A 14,213-nucleotide genomic window follows, 5' to 3' on the forward strand; every position below is an offset into this window, starting at 1 on the left:
ATTCTATTTTCCTTGATTTATTTTCTGTTGTTTGACTATTTTTCTTCCCCATTGATGTACATTCTTTATCATTTTCTTTCTTGTACTTACTTTGCATTTTGTGGCTTTTTTCCTACCTTAAGGTAGAATCTTAGCTAGTTGACTTTTACCGTTCTTCCTTTCTACTATAAGAAAATAAAAGTATAAAATTTCTTCTAAGCACTTCTTTCAGGGCATCTGACAATTTTGGTATGATTTGTTCTGTCATTCAATTGAGGATATTTTCTAATTTCTCACAATTTCTCTATTTATGACTTAATTGGAAATATATTGTATAGTTTCTAAAAATTTGAAGCCTTTCCAGATATACTCCTGTTTTTTAATAAATTTTAATTCTGTCGTGATCAGAAAACACACTGTGTATAATTTCAAATTTTTTAAACTTTATTGATAGCTGTTTCATGGCCCAGTATGAGATCTACCTCAGTGAATTATCCACATGCAGTAGAAAAGAATGTACATTCTGGCATTTCTAAGAGTAGCATTCTATAAATGTTTATCAGGTTAAATTAGTTGTTCAGTCTTCTATATCCTTATTGATTTTCTAGCTACTTGTTCTACCAATTACTAAAAAAAGAATATTTATACTTTCAACTATAATATATTAATTTTCTATTTCTCATTTCATTTATGCACTTTTGCTTCATGTATTTTGATACTCTACTATTAGGCACTTATATGCTTATGGTTACTGTATATTCCTAGTATACCTATCCTTTTATCAATATGAAATGTACCTCTCTGTCTCTAGTTAAATCCCTTGTCTTAAAATCTGTAATTCTTATATTAATAAAGCCACTCCAGTTTTCTTATGTGTTTTTTAATAATAAGCCTGATAAGCTCGGACTTTTGATGAGCATTTGGTCCATTTACCTTTAATGTTAATATTTATATATATGAATTTAGGCCTGCCATTTGCTATTTGGTTTCTTTATATTATTCCTCTGTCTCTTTTCTTGTTTTTGTATTCTTTTGTGTTAGTATTCTGATAAAGTAATCCAAATTTTAGTAACCCAGTTGGTTTTCTAGCTATATTTCTTTGCATTGTTTTTAGAGGTTACACTAAAAATTGTAATATACATCTTTAACTCATCGCAATTTCTGTGAATCATATTTTATTACGTCTGGTAAAAGAAGATAGGATCCATGCAAATGGTAACCTCATTTAGTGCCCTCCCATTTTCCATGCTATTGTTGCATATGTTATATCTATATGTTATAAACCTGCTGATATGGTGTCATAATTCTTATTTCAACACATGTCTTTTAAAGATTTTAAGATGGTCCTGGCTGGTGTGGCTCAGTGGATTGAGGACTGGCCTGCAAATCAAAAGGTCGCTGGTTTGATTCCCAGTCATGGCACATGCCTGGGTTGCAGGCCAGGCCCCCAGGTAGGGGCATGCGAGAGGCAACCAATTGATGTATCTCCTGCATGTTTTTCTCTCACACTTTCTCACTCCCTTCCCCTCTCTCTAAAAGTAAATGAATAAACTCTTTTAAAAAGAATTTAAGATATATAAAACAAACCCCAAATACAATAAATACAAAGAAAATCAGAAATAGCATATCACAAAACCAAAGGTAAAAATCTGAATGCAGGGGGAAAAAATTGTGCATATACTCCTCAACTCACTATGGGGATACCTCACAATAAACCCATTATAAATGGAATATTATCAGTCAAAAATGCATTTAATATGCCTAACCCACCAAACATCATAGTTTACCCTAGCTTATCTTCAACATGCTCAGAAAACTTACAGTAGCCTACAGTTGGGCAAAGTCATCTAACACAAAGCTTGTTTTATAATAAAATGTTCCACATCTTACATGATTTATTGAATACTGTACTGAGAGTGAAAAACAGAATCTTTGTGTAGGTACTTACCATTAACATACACAGATGAAAGTACAAGGGTCCTGAGGAATGTTTGAAGCATTGAACTAAAGTGAATTGCACCACTTAGAATTATACTGTATATTGCTAGCCTGGGAAAAGACCAAAATTCAAAATTCAAAGTATGATCTCTATGGAATGCATATCACTTTCATACCATTGTAAACATGAAAAATCATAAGTCAAATCATTTTAAGTCAGACCATCTGTGTGTGTGTATATATTCTATTATATGTTTTTTATTTTTGGCTTTGTGCAACGCTAGCTTTGGTTTTCTTTGTATTTATTATATTTGCAGTTTGTTGAGCTAATGAAATCTATAAATTAATGTTTTTCCTCAAATTTAAGGATTTTCAGCGATTATAGCTTCAAGTATTTTTTCTACCCCCTTTTGTCTCTCTTCTCTTTCTGGGATTCCAGTTACTTATATGTCAAAATGCTTGATCTTATCCCACAGGTCATTGGGGTTTTATTTTTCTTCAGTATTTTTTTCTCTCTCTAGTCTTCACATTGGATAATTTCATTTATCTATTTCAAGTTCACTGATACTTTCTTCTGCCATCTCAAATTTACTGTGGGATCCATCCAGTGAAATTTTTATTTTCAATTATTGTAATTTTCAGGTCTAGAATTGCCATTTGTTCTTTCTTTAGTTTCCACTTCTCTGTTAATATTTTCCCTGGTAACTTTTAATACCATATTTTCCCTTTCTGAACTTGAATTTGAAGTCTTTGTTAATTCCAATATCAAAACCTACTTGGAGACAGTTTCTATTATATTTTTTTTAGTGTGGGTAGTGTTATATTGTTTAATTCTTATGTCTAATAATTTTAGGTTGAAAACTGAACATTGAAAATTAGTACATTATAGTGACTGGAGAATTTGTTGTCCTGAGAATTGTTGACCTTTTATTATAGTAGGTAATTAATTGCTTATACTCAAACGTCGAAATGTATCTCCCATGCAGTATACAGCAGCCAATGTCTTTGCTTAGTGTTTCTTTTACTTCTGCCTGTTCTTTTTTCAACCTGGCTCCTTAGAGATCGCCTCTGAACCTAGTTTAGTAGACAGCCAAGGATTTTGGCAGAGGTTAACTGAAATTTTAGAACTAATTCTTTCTGTGGTTTGCTTGTTTCTAAGTTTACCTCTAAATTCCCATTTGCTCTTCCAGCTCTAAATTTTGCCCTTAGACAGCTTCAGCAGTCTGAGCTGTATATGAGTTGAGGAATACCCTGTCAAAGTCGTAGCAAACTCACATATCTCACCAGGAACAATTACAAGGGCCTTAGAAGGGTAAATCTCTCACTGTTTTTTCTGTTTTTACCCTGGGATCCTTGGCATCTCTCACACTCTTGCATTGTTAGTGGTCAGCCAGACAATTGGAAATTTATGTTCAGATTTGGATCTCTGCTCTCCTGTAGTTCTCTCATGCTCCCCAAAATTTCCCCCTTAAATGCTCAGCTGTTGTGCAGCACTGCGCTTAGACATCTGCCACCTGAAGTCTTTAGGACTGCGGTTTTCCCCCACCAGAGCTGGGGGTAGCAAGTAGGAAGTATTAATACATTTAAGCAAGGGAGCCACATCTTATTCTTAACTAATATTACCAGTGTTCAGTTTCTCCCTGCATTTGGTCACTTTCTAGTACCGTCAACTAGTTGTTTTATATAATTTGATACAGTGTTTATCATTTTTATTTGTGGGAGAAATCCCTCAGTTTCTTTGTGCTGCTGTTATTGGAATACTCACCCTTTGTATGAGCATTTTTATTGTAATTTAAGACATTTTACTCAAATGCTTTCCATGCAAATGGAAGGCATCACAAGAGCTCCTCTTAGAAACCTTCACTAACTTTCAGGCTGAATAAACTCTCCCTCCTTTGAGCTTCCTGGTACCCTGTGCACAATTTCTTCCGAGCTCATATTCCATATTTGGGTCCACCTCCCCAGGCCCAGTGCAGAGCCCTGCACATTGTAATCATTGAGCAAATATTTGTGGAAGCAAGGAAGGAGGAAAGAGTGACGGAAAAAGAGGAAACAGGAAGCAAAAAGGAAAGGAAGGAAACAGGCAGACAGATCATGGGTGACCCACCCTGATGTGGACACGGGGGGCGGGGGGGAGCTGTAAGCGACAAAGAGGGGGAAACAAAGTGAAAGGCGGAGGGGAGAGCTGCCCAAGACATCATCGCCTCTCCCTCAATCTCATTGTTTTTGGTTCGTGCTGCCCTTCCTTTTATATCCTTGCTTTGAGCACTGTCAAGGCATTCCTGTCAAGGCAGCTGAGATGCAGACCAATATGTTCAGCACAAGAACCTTGAAGTTAATCCTTTGTAGTCACACTGATTATAAATGACATGAATCAGACCTCACTAATTTTATGGGGATTAGACAGCACCCAAATTTTAAGTAAGTTACTGTAAACTTGTTGTGCTCACTTGTCACTGAAATTAAAAGAAAAAGAAAAACCTAATATTTGTTTAGTTTTTACGTCTGTGTCTGGCACTTAACCTACACTATGCTAAACAGTTGGTATACAAAGCCATTTAATTGTCATAAAAACCTAACAAGGAGGGTATTGTATCTACATTTTTCAAATAAGGAAACAGGTTCAGGAGAGTTAAATAACTGGTTCAAAATTATGCCACTCAGAAGTTGAGGACTGGGATTCAAACGCCATATATCTAACTATAAGTACCTCTTTTCAGAAATGGTTCAGTTTGCATTTAAGCTAAATGATTAAAACTAAAAAAACCTATGAATTCAAAGGGCCTCCTGGCACAACAGGTGGATGTAGTTTCTGTGTGGGAACAAAAGCTGGAACCTATTCAAAGTGTTTTAATTGAGGATTCCAGGAATGATTACCTATATGAGGCTTAGGCTTCCAGCTGAATTACCTGTCGCTGAGGCTGTCTGGAACGCACCCAGTGCGTTTCACCAACATGCATGTATGTATTTGTTCCAACTTCGAATTACATCCGGGTATCTCATCACCTCTCCCACACAGATATACACACCCCGTAAACTTAAAGTTTCCTGTGGAGATTGCTAAAAGTGCAGATTCCCAAATGCCATCTATAGAAATTTTTTTAGTTGATCTGGGCCAGAGCATTTGTAAACACAACCCTAGGTAATTCGAACCTACTGGGTCCAAGCCTATCCTTTCCAACTCCCTGGCAGCCGTCCTGGTCTGGGTAGCAAAGATCTTGCTCAGCCTTTTCCTGTTGTAAAAGTTCAAATACTTTAAAGTAGGTACACAGGAAGATAAAAGAATAGTCTCAAAGCCTCAAGATAATTTAGTAAAGCCTCCTTCATAATCCATAATGTTATTACTTTCATAGGTTATAAAATTGCCTATGTGTGTTGTAAACATTTTAATATACTATTACTTTTATTAATTTTATATTTCTTCTTTTATGTTAGATATTTTGGACATAAAGCTGAAATAGAAAGTGTGTAAGTTAATACATGCTAAGATTCATGTCTTCTGCCTTTAAAAAGTAGAAGCAAAGAAAAGAAACAAAGCAGAACTAGGTCACCTATTCCAAAGGATTATAGCACTTAATTTTCTGCTTTCTTAAGTACTTTATTATTATTAATTTTTGTTGTTATTACTGTTCTTTGTCACCATCCCAGGACACTAATAACTTCGGCCAGGCCACACCTGTCTTAATCATCTTTTCCCACCTAGCTCAGGAGGCTTCCTCCCTTCTTTCTTTCCAGAAATCCCACCTAATTTTCCATACTTTTCTTGATTAACTGGTCATAAAGTGATTTTTCTCCAGCCCCACCCTGTCTAAACATGCAGCTCCCCATGACTCACTCTTCCCTAATTGCCCCTGCTGCATTTGCTCTGGCGTGTGCAAGTGTCATCACCATTTGAATACACAGCTACATGTCTGTTCCCATCAAAATTGTCAGGCGTATGGTATAGTGGGAAAGGCATGTGTTGAGAATTGGTCTTAGATTTGTTTCTGATAATGCTGTTTATTAACTTTAAGTAGCTAAATATTTTTTTAAATAGCTCATCCAATCACTCTTTTGTGAGGATCAAATAATGGTATCCATTCTTCTAAACAACACATCTGGCATGTAGTAGGTGCACAGTGTTAGTCACCACCATCTTTTCTTCATTAGATTTAACAGTGATTTATTGAGCACCTTGTGTTCAATAAAGGATTGTGTTAAATCCTTTTTCTTTGGACTGGAGTGAATAAGACAGAGAAAGTCCCTGTCCTGATGAAGCTTACCTGTTAGGGGAGAAATAGAAAGTAGTATACAAATAATATAATATAAAGTAAATAAAATAATTTCTTTTTACCAAAACAAATTTCATTTTGATGTGGATAATAACAGAATGTTGATTAACTGTAAACCCACCTTCTTTCTATTTATTCCATACACCTTTAAGAGGCCTACTCTTCCCTGTAGTGGACCACTGCAGCGTATTCAGACTCCTCACCAGGGGCTTCATGTGCTTGAATACATAACAGTGTTAATCCCCCATTGATCACATACCTACGATAGGGTTAAGCAGATATATTGTCAATAAATGCTCACCTGATTGAGGGATAATCACTGGAAGGAGAAGTGGGAATTGCTCGGTACCAGTTAGGATCTTAGAAGGAAGAGAAGCAAATAAATGCCATGCTGGAAGGTGAGAAGGCTGAGTCCATTCTAGAGTAGATGAAATAAATGACTGTAGGAGTTTGTATCCCGGGATAACTGGGCACTCACAGGCTTCCTTTTCTTGGTGAGGAAGCAGAAGGTTGTCCTGCTGTAGACAACTGTGGTAGCACAGGGGTTCTGGTGGAGACCCCGTGGGAAGCAGTGGGCAAGGAGTGCAGTCTGGGCATGCGCCTTTTAAAAAAGCTCCTGAGGAAATTTTGATGTAGTCTGGGCCGGGAACTGTTGCACAGTGCTTGAGAGAGAGAAGGTGTTTCATAGACATTTGCTGACGGTCAGGCTGGCTTAGAGGAAATCAGGCAGCCCGCCACAGGCTGGTGCTCTCCCCAGGCCTGAGCAGTGATACCGCCTCTCTTCAGCAGTGGGAAGCAGCAGACCCGAAAGGCTGAGTATGGTGCAAAGTTGTGACTTCATATTTTCTTTTTTAAAAACAGGAAAAAATAAACATAAAATAAAAAAAAAGAGAGAGCCCCCCAAATATCCCATCCCCCTGTGTTGTTAAAATCAAATGGCAGCATCGTTTTAAAACAAACTGTTGTATAATTGGATTACTATTATTGCATATTACTATTATTAAAAAATAACCTTCAAAACTTTGTGGCTGGAAACAATATGTTATTATTATTGTTTTCTTCTCCCCAGAATAATCCATTGGTTCTTACTAAAGAATTAAGCTGGCCCATTTTCCCCCTCTATGGTTGGCTGTGGGCTGGGTGGGCAGCTCTGCTGTTCTTGGATGAACTCTCTTGCACATTTGGGGGTTGGTCGGCTAGAGACTGGCCGTGGCTGAGAGGGCTGGCCCTCCCGCATGCAGTCTCTCTTCCTGGAGACCAGGCTAGACTGGACTGTTTACATGGCGGTAACAGGGTTACAACAGAGTGAGCAGAAGTGTGCAAGGTCCCCTGAGGCCTAGACCCAGACCTGGTACATTCTATTAGATGAAGCAAGTTCCAAATCCAGCCTAGATTTAAGAGATGGGGAAACAGACAACACCTTTTGATGGGAGATGCTGCAAAGCCATATTGCAGAGAATATGATTAAGAGAGCATAGTGAAGAAATGCAGCACAACTATTTTTACAGTCATGATCCATACTTCAACCCTGAGTTGTACATTGTTTATGTCTTTGGGCAACACTAATTATACCCTTGGAAAAAAGAGGTTTGTTTGGTCTTTGGAGCTTTGGAGCAGTTAATGCGTGAGGTGTGAAAATGGGTACATTTTAAATGCACTTGATAGGCTAATAAGGGTGAACACTTCGGGGTTATACTGAGCAATATTTAAATAGCATCAGGGGGTCATGGTCACTGTTTACTTTTGTGAGTCAAGTGGTTTTTTTAAGTCTTGAAATATGATTTATTAACTGTAAGAGTTCCCTTTTATTAACTAAGCAAGAAGCTTATTATGAAATGCTATTTGCAGGGTAGCTTTTATACTGGAGTGTTTCACTTTCTCCCAACCTAAAATAGGCTACCTTCCCACCGAAACAGACTTGTAAATAGAACAGATTGATGGTTGCCGAGGGGAGGCGTTGGGGACCTGCGTGAAAAAGGTGAAAGGACTGAGAAGTACAAACTGGTAGTTTTGAGATGGACCCAGGATGTAAATACAGCAAAGGGAACATAGTCAATGATATTGTAGTAACTATGTATAGTTCCAGGTGGGTACTAGAAATTTCGGGGGGAGCACTTGGTAAAGTACATGATTGTCTAACCACTGTGCTGTACACCTGGAACTAATACAAAATAATGTTGAATGTAAACTGTACTTGAACAATTTGAAAAATTAAAAAAGGAAGAAAGAATAAAATAGTCTACCTTCCAAACCTGCCAATGACAGAGAAGAGCAAGAAAATAATTTTATGGAGTCAAAGAACATTTGTTTTTCTTACAACAGTGTTTCAGAACTTTGTCCCAGTTCTGGGCTTTTTCCTTTTTTTTTTTTTTTTAAATCTTAAACTCTACACTATACAATTGGACTCCTTGACTAGAAGGTTTACAAGCAATTCATCCTCTTTGTTCTAGAATCCTGGGTGGCCTACATTTTTCCATCTTTAGTAAACAGTCTTGTTCTTGAATGAAAGACTACTCCTTACATGTTAGTATTATTCACTTAAACTATTAAAGAATGCCTGCCCTCTTGTGTCCATAGAAATTTCTACAATGACTGAATTAGCAAGTTTATCATGCTAGAAATATAGCATTCCACACCCCAGGGATTTTCTACTAGAGAACTCCCTCAGGGCTGCGGAGTGCAGTTGTACAGCTTAAACACTGCTAAAGAACCCCAGCCCAAGAGCTCAATGAATGGTCATTGAAATCTATCCCCACTTTGCTTGTCTAGCCATGCATCCTATGTCAAGGCTGTGACTTCCCAGAGGGGTTGGCCATTAAAATGTCATTCAAGGGTGCCCGACATCCAGCCTTGTGCTGCCTGGAGTGTGCGGACTTCTCCCCTTTATACACACTTCTGTACAGCCTTGTGGAGGCTCATATGAGTCGGTTGGAGACTGCTCTCAACATGTCACTGTCCTACTCAGAAATTAAAATTAGACTGTTAAGCTGAACGATAGCACTCAGTCCCAGCTTATCAGAGTAAGGGGTTAAGGAACCGAGAAGCACAAATGAGAAGTGCCAGATTTGTTATTAGTGGCAGTACAAAGAGAATGCAGGCATTCTGACCCCCAATCCATGCTCTGAAGTCTTACTTTTAGCTTCAGGGGATACCTGTATCGGACCCCGCCCTACCCAGGTGCTTGTTGAGTGAACAAACGAATAACCACCCAACAGTATTTTATAATATTTCTTTGCCCCCACCTCCCAAAACTTCCACTGTCCTACGCCATATCTGTTCCTTTGTTTGTATTATTATTCCTACCTGTAACGCTCACCGCTCTTTACCTGGATAACGCTTAGTTCCAGGTCCACTTCCGCCATGAAGATCTCTTCCTCCCCCAGCCTTCATTAATTCAGAGGAGAAAGAGCTGAGAGGCTGAGCACAGGTGTTCAGACTTAGTGGGAAGAGCCCTGGCCTGGATCAAGGACCTGCATCCTCGCTCTGCCAGGAGATGGCTATTTGATCTTGAATAGATGCCCTCACCTCTCTGAGCCTCATCTTGCTCTTCCCAATTACGAATGCGCCAGACTACATCTGTGGCGTGCACAGTGCTGGTGAGGTGGTATTACGTGGTTTGTGGACAAGTACTTTTTTGGCACATTAGTATAAATGGATTTATTTAATTGTATTGATTTGGAGAGAACAAACCTGAAAACATTAAACCCATAGTTCCCTGGGTATTACTATATGTGACAAGGCTAGGTATTTTAAGTTTGAAAAAGAGTTGATTTAAGGGAAAATATTAAGTAAACAATAGTACAGATAGTCATCAGATATGACAAAAGTGGTAAGGTGTCTTAAAGTGGTGGAAGTTGGTGAAGCGCCGGAGAAACTCATCACACAGCTTCCTTCGAACTCTCGCTGGGGCCCTTCTCTCTTGTTCTTTTAGTTCTGACAGTTTGTCCGTCCCTGCTATTTGCTGATGACAATATAGCTTCTCTCCTTGTTATAGCTGTGTCTGACAGTCCTTGATCTTCACCACACTCATCAAAGCAGAGAGCATAAGACAGATCTTTAAAAAAGACTTGCGGCCTCACTGATTTTTCTGTGTTGCCTCCATCATGTATAAAAAGCATTGACCCAGAGTGTCAATATCCTAGTTTTAAAACCATGTCCACTTTTATAAATGTAGATTTTTTTATTTATAAAAATCATTTAGACTTGTTACATAAAATTTGGAAAACACAGAAAAGTAAAAAGGGAAGAAAGAAGGCACTCATACTCTTATAATCCAACAATGGACCCTCCTCATATCCCTCCCGGATTGAAAGCTGTCCTGCAAAATCCTAGCAAGTAGAGATCTATTTCTGTTCGGTATTTTGGGGAAATTGAAATAATCCTGGTTGAATATATTTGTATCATCCAAATCATAAAAATCAAAAAATTTAAATGGTGAATCCAGGGAGGGGGGTCCACTGACAACCTAATAAGCTGCAGTTGAGAAACTGCCACAGAGCTGAGCCCAAGCTGGAGAGGCTGCTGCAGGCCAAGGATAATCATAACTGATACTCTCTGGAAAGTGCATTGCATGTACAAAGCTCTGTGATAAATGACGGTTCAATATTTCATGTATTCTGTGCTGACTTGTATATTTGTCTTTCCTGTAGGGTTTCTAGAGTCTTTGGATGACTTTTACATTCTTGGCAGTGGTTTGGTGTTGCTGCAGACCACAAATATGGTGTTTAATAAAACCCTGCTAAAGCTTGTAACGCCCCAGTCTCTCCTGGCCTGGCAGAGAGTTCGTGTGGCCAATATGATGGCCAATGATGGCAAGCAGTGGGCAGAGATATTTTCCAGATACAACTCTGGTAAGTAGCCCTGAAGAGTAACTCCAAGGCATGTAACTGTGTTTAGGTTTCAAGTTAACCAGGAAAGCTATGGCCATGCCTGGTTTCACATCTCTCCTGATATTTCAGGCACCTACAACAATCAATACATGGTCCTGGACATGAAGAAGGTAAAGCCCAAGTACAGCCTTGACACGGGCACTCTGTACATCGTGGAGCAAATTCCTTCATATGTAGAATATTCTGAGCAAACTGATGCTCTGCGGAAAGGTACCTCTTCATGCTAGAAGTCAGAAGTGTGTTGTGTGTGTGTATGTGTGTGAGTATACGGTGGGGAACATGTGGTATATGAGTATATGGTGGAGGGTGTGTCCCGGGGAAGAAAGGATGGGAATGCCATTCATTACAAGTTACACTGGAAAAGAATTTCCAGATTCAGCACAACGTGCAATACCTGCATCTCGGACTCTTTGACAGTGTACAGATTGGGACAAAGCCAGGCATTCACCACCTTATGACTTTCATGGTTCTAAATATTGCCTTCTCTTCTGGGTTCCCAAGTTAAGCTTTTAGTCCAAACCAGCAAACATTTATGGGAGTGCTATGTTGACCCAGGGAGTAGAAAAGCACAGATGTGGGTACAAAATCCCTGACCCTTAGGGCCTCATAGCCTAGTAGGGAAGCCAGGCACTGAGAGCAGCCTTTCTAGAACCCAACAACTGAAGAACAGCTATGAGCTCTGATTTAGCCAAAGGTTTCACAAAGCCCATGGTGAGACCAAAGGAGCCCTTGTCTGTGGGAGGGGACAGGGAGGTGGGTTCTGGAGAACAGGAACGTAGCCCAGACATTGAAGCCCAGGTTTTGGAGTCACACTGCCTTGATTTGAATCTGTGCTCCTCAAAATCTCAGGCAAACTACTCACTCTCTCTAAGTCTCACTTTATCTGTAAAACATGACAGTAGTGGGACAGGTCCACAGTCACATTTGTAATTTTGAATTGTCAAAACCTCAAAACTCTAAAACCAAAAGGTTTTTTTGGGGGGTGGGGGGAGTCCTTTTTCAAGTGATAGCAAAATATGATCTGATCTGAACTCATTTGGTAGCAAGAACTAACTCGAACTGTCTATTTGTAGTCTTTATTTCCTCTCTTCTAGAGACTGTTTATACATTAAGCTCCATAAATATCAGTATCTTTGAGCATGAGGTTCTCCCCTCAGAGATTAATGCCATATCTGATATTGCACTCCATTGCAGTTCTAAAATCTGACCAAAACCCTGAATTGTGAAACATGTCTAGCCACCAAGAGTTTTTGGATGTGGGAATATAGACCTTTATAATTTCACAGTTATAAAGATAATTGAGATAATTCTTATAAATCCTTGAGCACATTGCTGGACTTACTGACACACACAATAAGTCCTCACTGAATATTTGTTGAATAAATGAAAGTGAAGACGATGTTTGAGTGGATGTTTAAAGGTCCAAAGAGGAGCTCACTAATTTGACAAGGGGATGGGATCAAACAAATGGAGGCACAAAACTGGTGTGATTGAGAAACTATTAGTTCGAGGCAGCTAAAGGCAAGGCTATGAAGTGAAAGGTCAGGAGAAAATGTCAGCCTTGTATAACCTGTTAAGCTCAGCAGTTCAGCCTTTATTCTTTAGGACTTGGAAGTTTCTGAAAAGTAAGAATAGACTGGAGATCAGAGAAAAGACAGGAGACTACTTAGAAACTGTTAAAATGGACGGGCTGATCGATGAGTAGGAACAGAACCAAAATAAGTTACGAACCCTGGGGATCATGGCCCTTCAGTTCCCCAGGTCCCCAAATCAATTGTGTAATGTGAGGAGGAATGGCTTGCATTAATGACATGTACACAATGTGCATAAAACAGAATTAAGATGAAAATTGCAATTGCCAAGCATATCGGATACCACCAAGTAGTAGACCTACCTCCTTTTCTGGGAGGCAAATTCATCTGGGAAGTCAAATCATTAGGTGTTTACTTGGTTAGCATGACAATTGAAAGCTGAGACCCTCATTGTCTCCCCTTGAAGCTGGTCCATTCATCTCCTAAGAGCCTGCCAATAACAGCATGCCTCCAGAGAGAGATCTCTGAATGACAGAGAGGTCCCTATGTTGACTGTCCTGTAGACAATGCCCCAGGTCGTTATAATCTGGGATGATACTGAAATGTTGATTTTACCATGGTCATGTCCAATGTTTGATTCTTAGTGACTAGTGGCCTTGGCATACTACTAAGTTTTGAATGAAGCTGAGCCTTTATGAATGCTTAGAGTCAAAGGAGTTGAAAGCCTACTGGAACTTTAAAGACCATCTCCAATCCCCTCACATTATGGACTCTCTGTTTTCCTCCCACTGCTAAAAAACAAACAAACAGAAAAAAACAAAACACCCCACAGCAATAAACTATGTTAACTGCCTAAGACCTAGTTACTCAGCCCTGAGCCTAGAATTCAGGTTTTCTGATGCCCAGCATGGTGAACTTCCTCTCCCATGACTGGCACTTGGTGTATTCCTCATTACGACCACCCTCTGAAACCATCTTTTGGTATTTCACTAACCAAGTCTACTGAAGTGAGCTCCCCAGACCATGCTGTGCTATACTTCACTTTGCTTTATAAACACTAAGGTTGTTTTCTGGTTAATAGCTTGCTTTAAGAATTTGGGGTGAAAACCAAAGAATTCTGGTGCTCTTTTCCCCCTAATGGAATAATCTAGAGGTATACCAATTCTATAAATTATAAAGATTGATTTGACTGCCAGGGTTCACATTCAAAGTTTTATTTTCTATATAATATCTTTTTTAATTACATACCTGTGCCAGGTTTCAAAAAAAAACCAAAACTATCATTAATAACATTTCTTTTGCTCCCACACTTTCCTTTTCTGTGTGCCTCCCTTTCAATTCCACCCTTCCTTCCCTTCCTTTCCAAATCAGGATATTGGCCATCCTACAACATTCCTTTTCATGAAAAAATCTACAACTGGAGTGGCTATCCAATGTTAGTTCAGAAGCTGGGTTTGGACTACTCTTATGATCTGGCTCCACGAGCCAAAATTTTCCGGCGTGATCAAGGGAGAGTTACGGATTTGGCATCCATGAAATATATCATGCGATACAACAGTACGTAGCACATTTCTCAAGAATCATTCTTCAAAACTCCTTTTTTT

The 14,213-nt window shown here is 39.1% G+C and overlaps 1 protein-coding gene across 1 annotated transcript in view; it reads left to right on the forward strand.

The window, feature by feature from the left end:
* The window catches only part of PLBD1 (phospholipase B domain containing 1), a 56,257-nt gene that overhangs the window by 40,218 nt on the left and 1,826 nt on the right, over window positions 1–14,213 (forward strand). The window contains exons 7-9 of the mRNA XM_054591404.1: window positions 10,838–11,038; window positions 11,147–11,287; window positions 13,981–14,166. Coding sequence (XP_054447379.1) covers window positions 10,838–11,038; window positions 11,147–11,287; window positions 13,981–14,166 — 528 coding nt within the window. The remainder of the gene's footprint in view (window positions 1–10,837; window positions 11,039–11,146; window positions 11,288–13,980; window positions 14,167–14,213) is intronic.

Source organism: Pteronotus mesoamericanus, unplaced genomic scaffold, assembly GCF_021234165.1.
Source record: "Pteronotus mesoamericanus isolate MK-2021 breed Mesoamerican mustached bat unplaced genomic scaffold, CSHL_Meso_final scaffold_21, whole genome shotgun sequence".
In the NCBI taxonomy this organism is placed as follows: domain Eukaryota; kingdom Metazoa; phylum Chordata; class Mammalia; order Chiroptera; family Mormoopidae; genus Pteronotus; species Pteronotus mesoamericanus.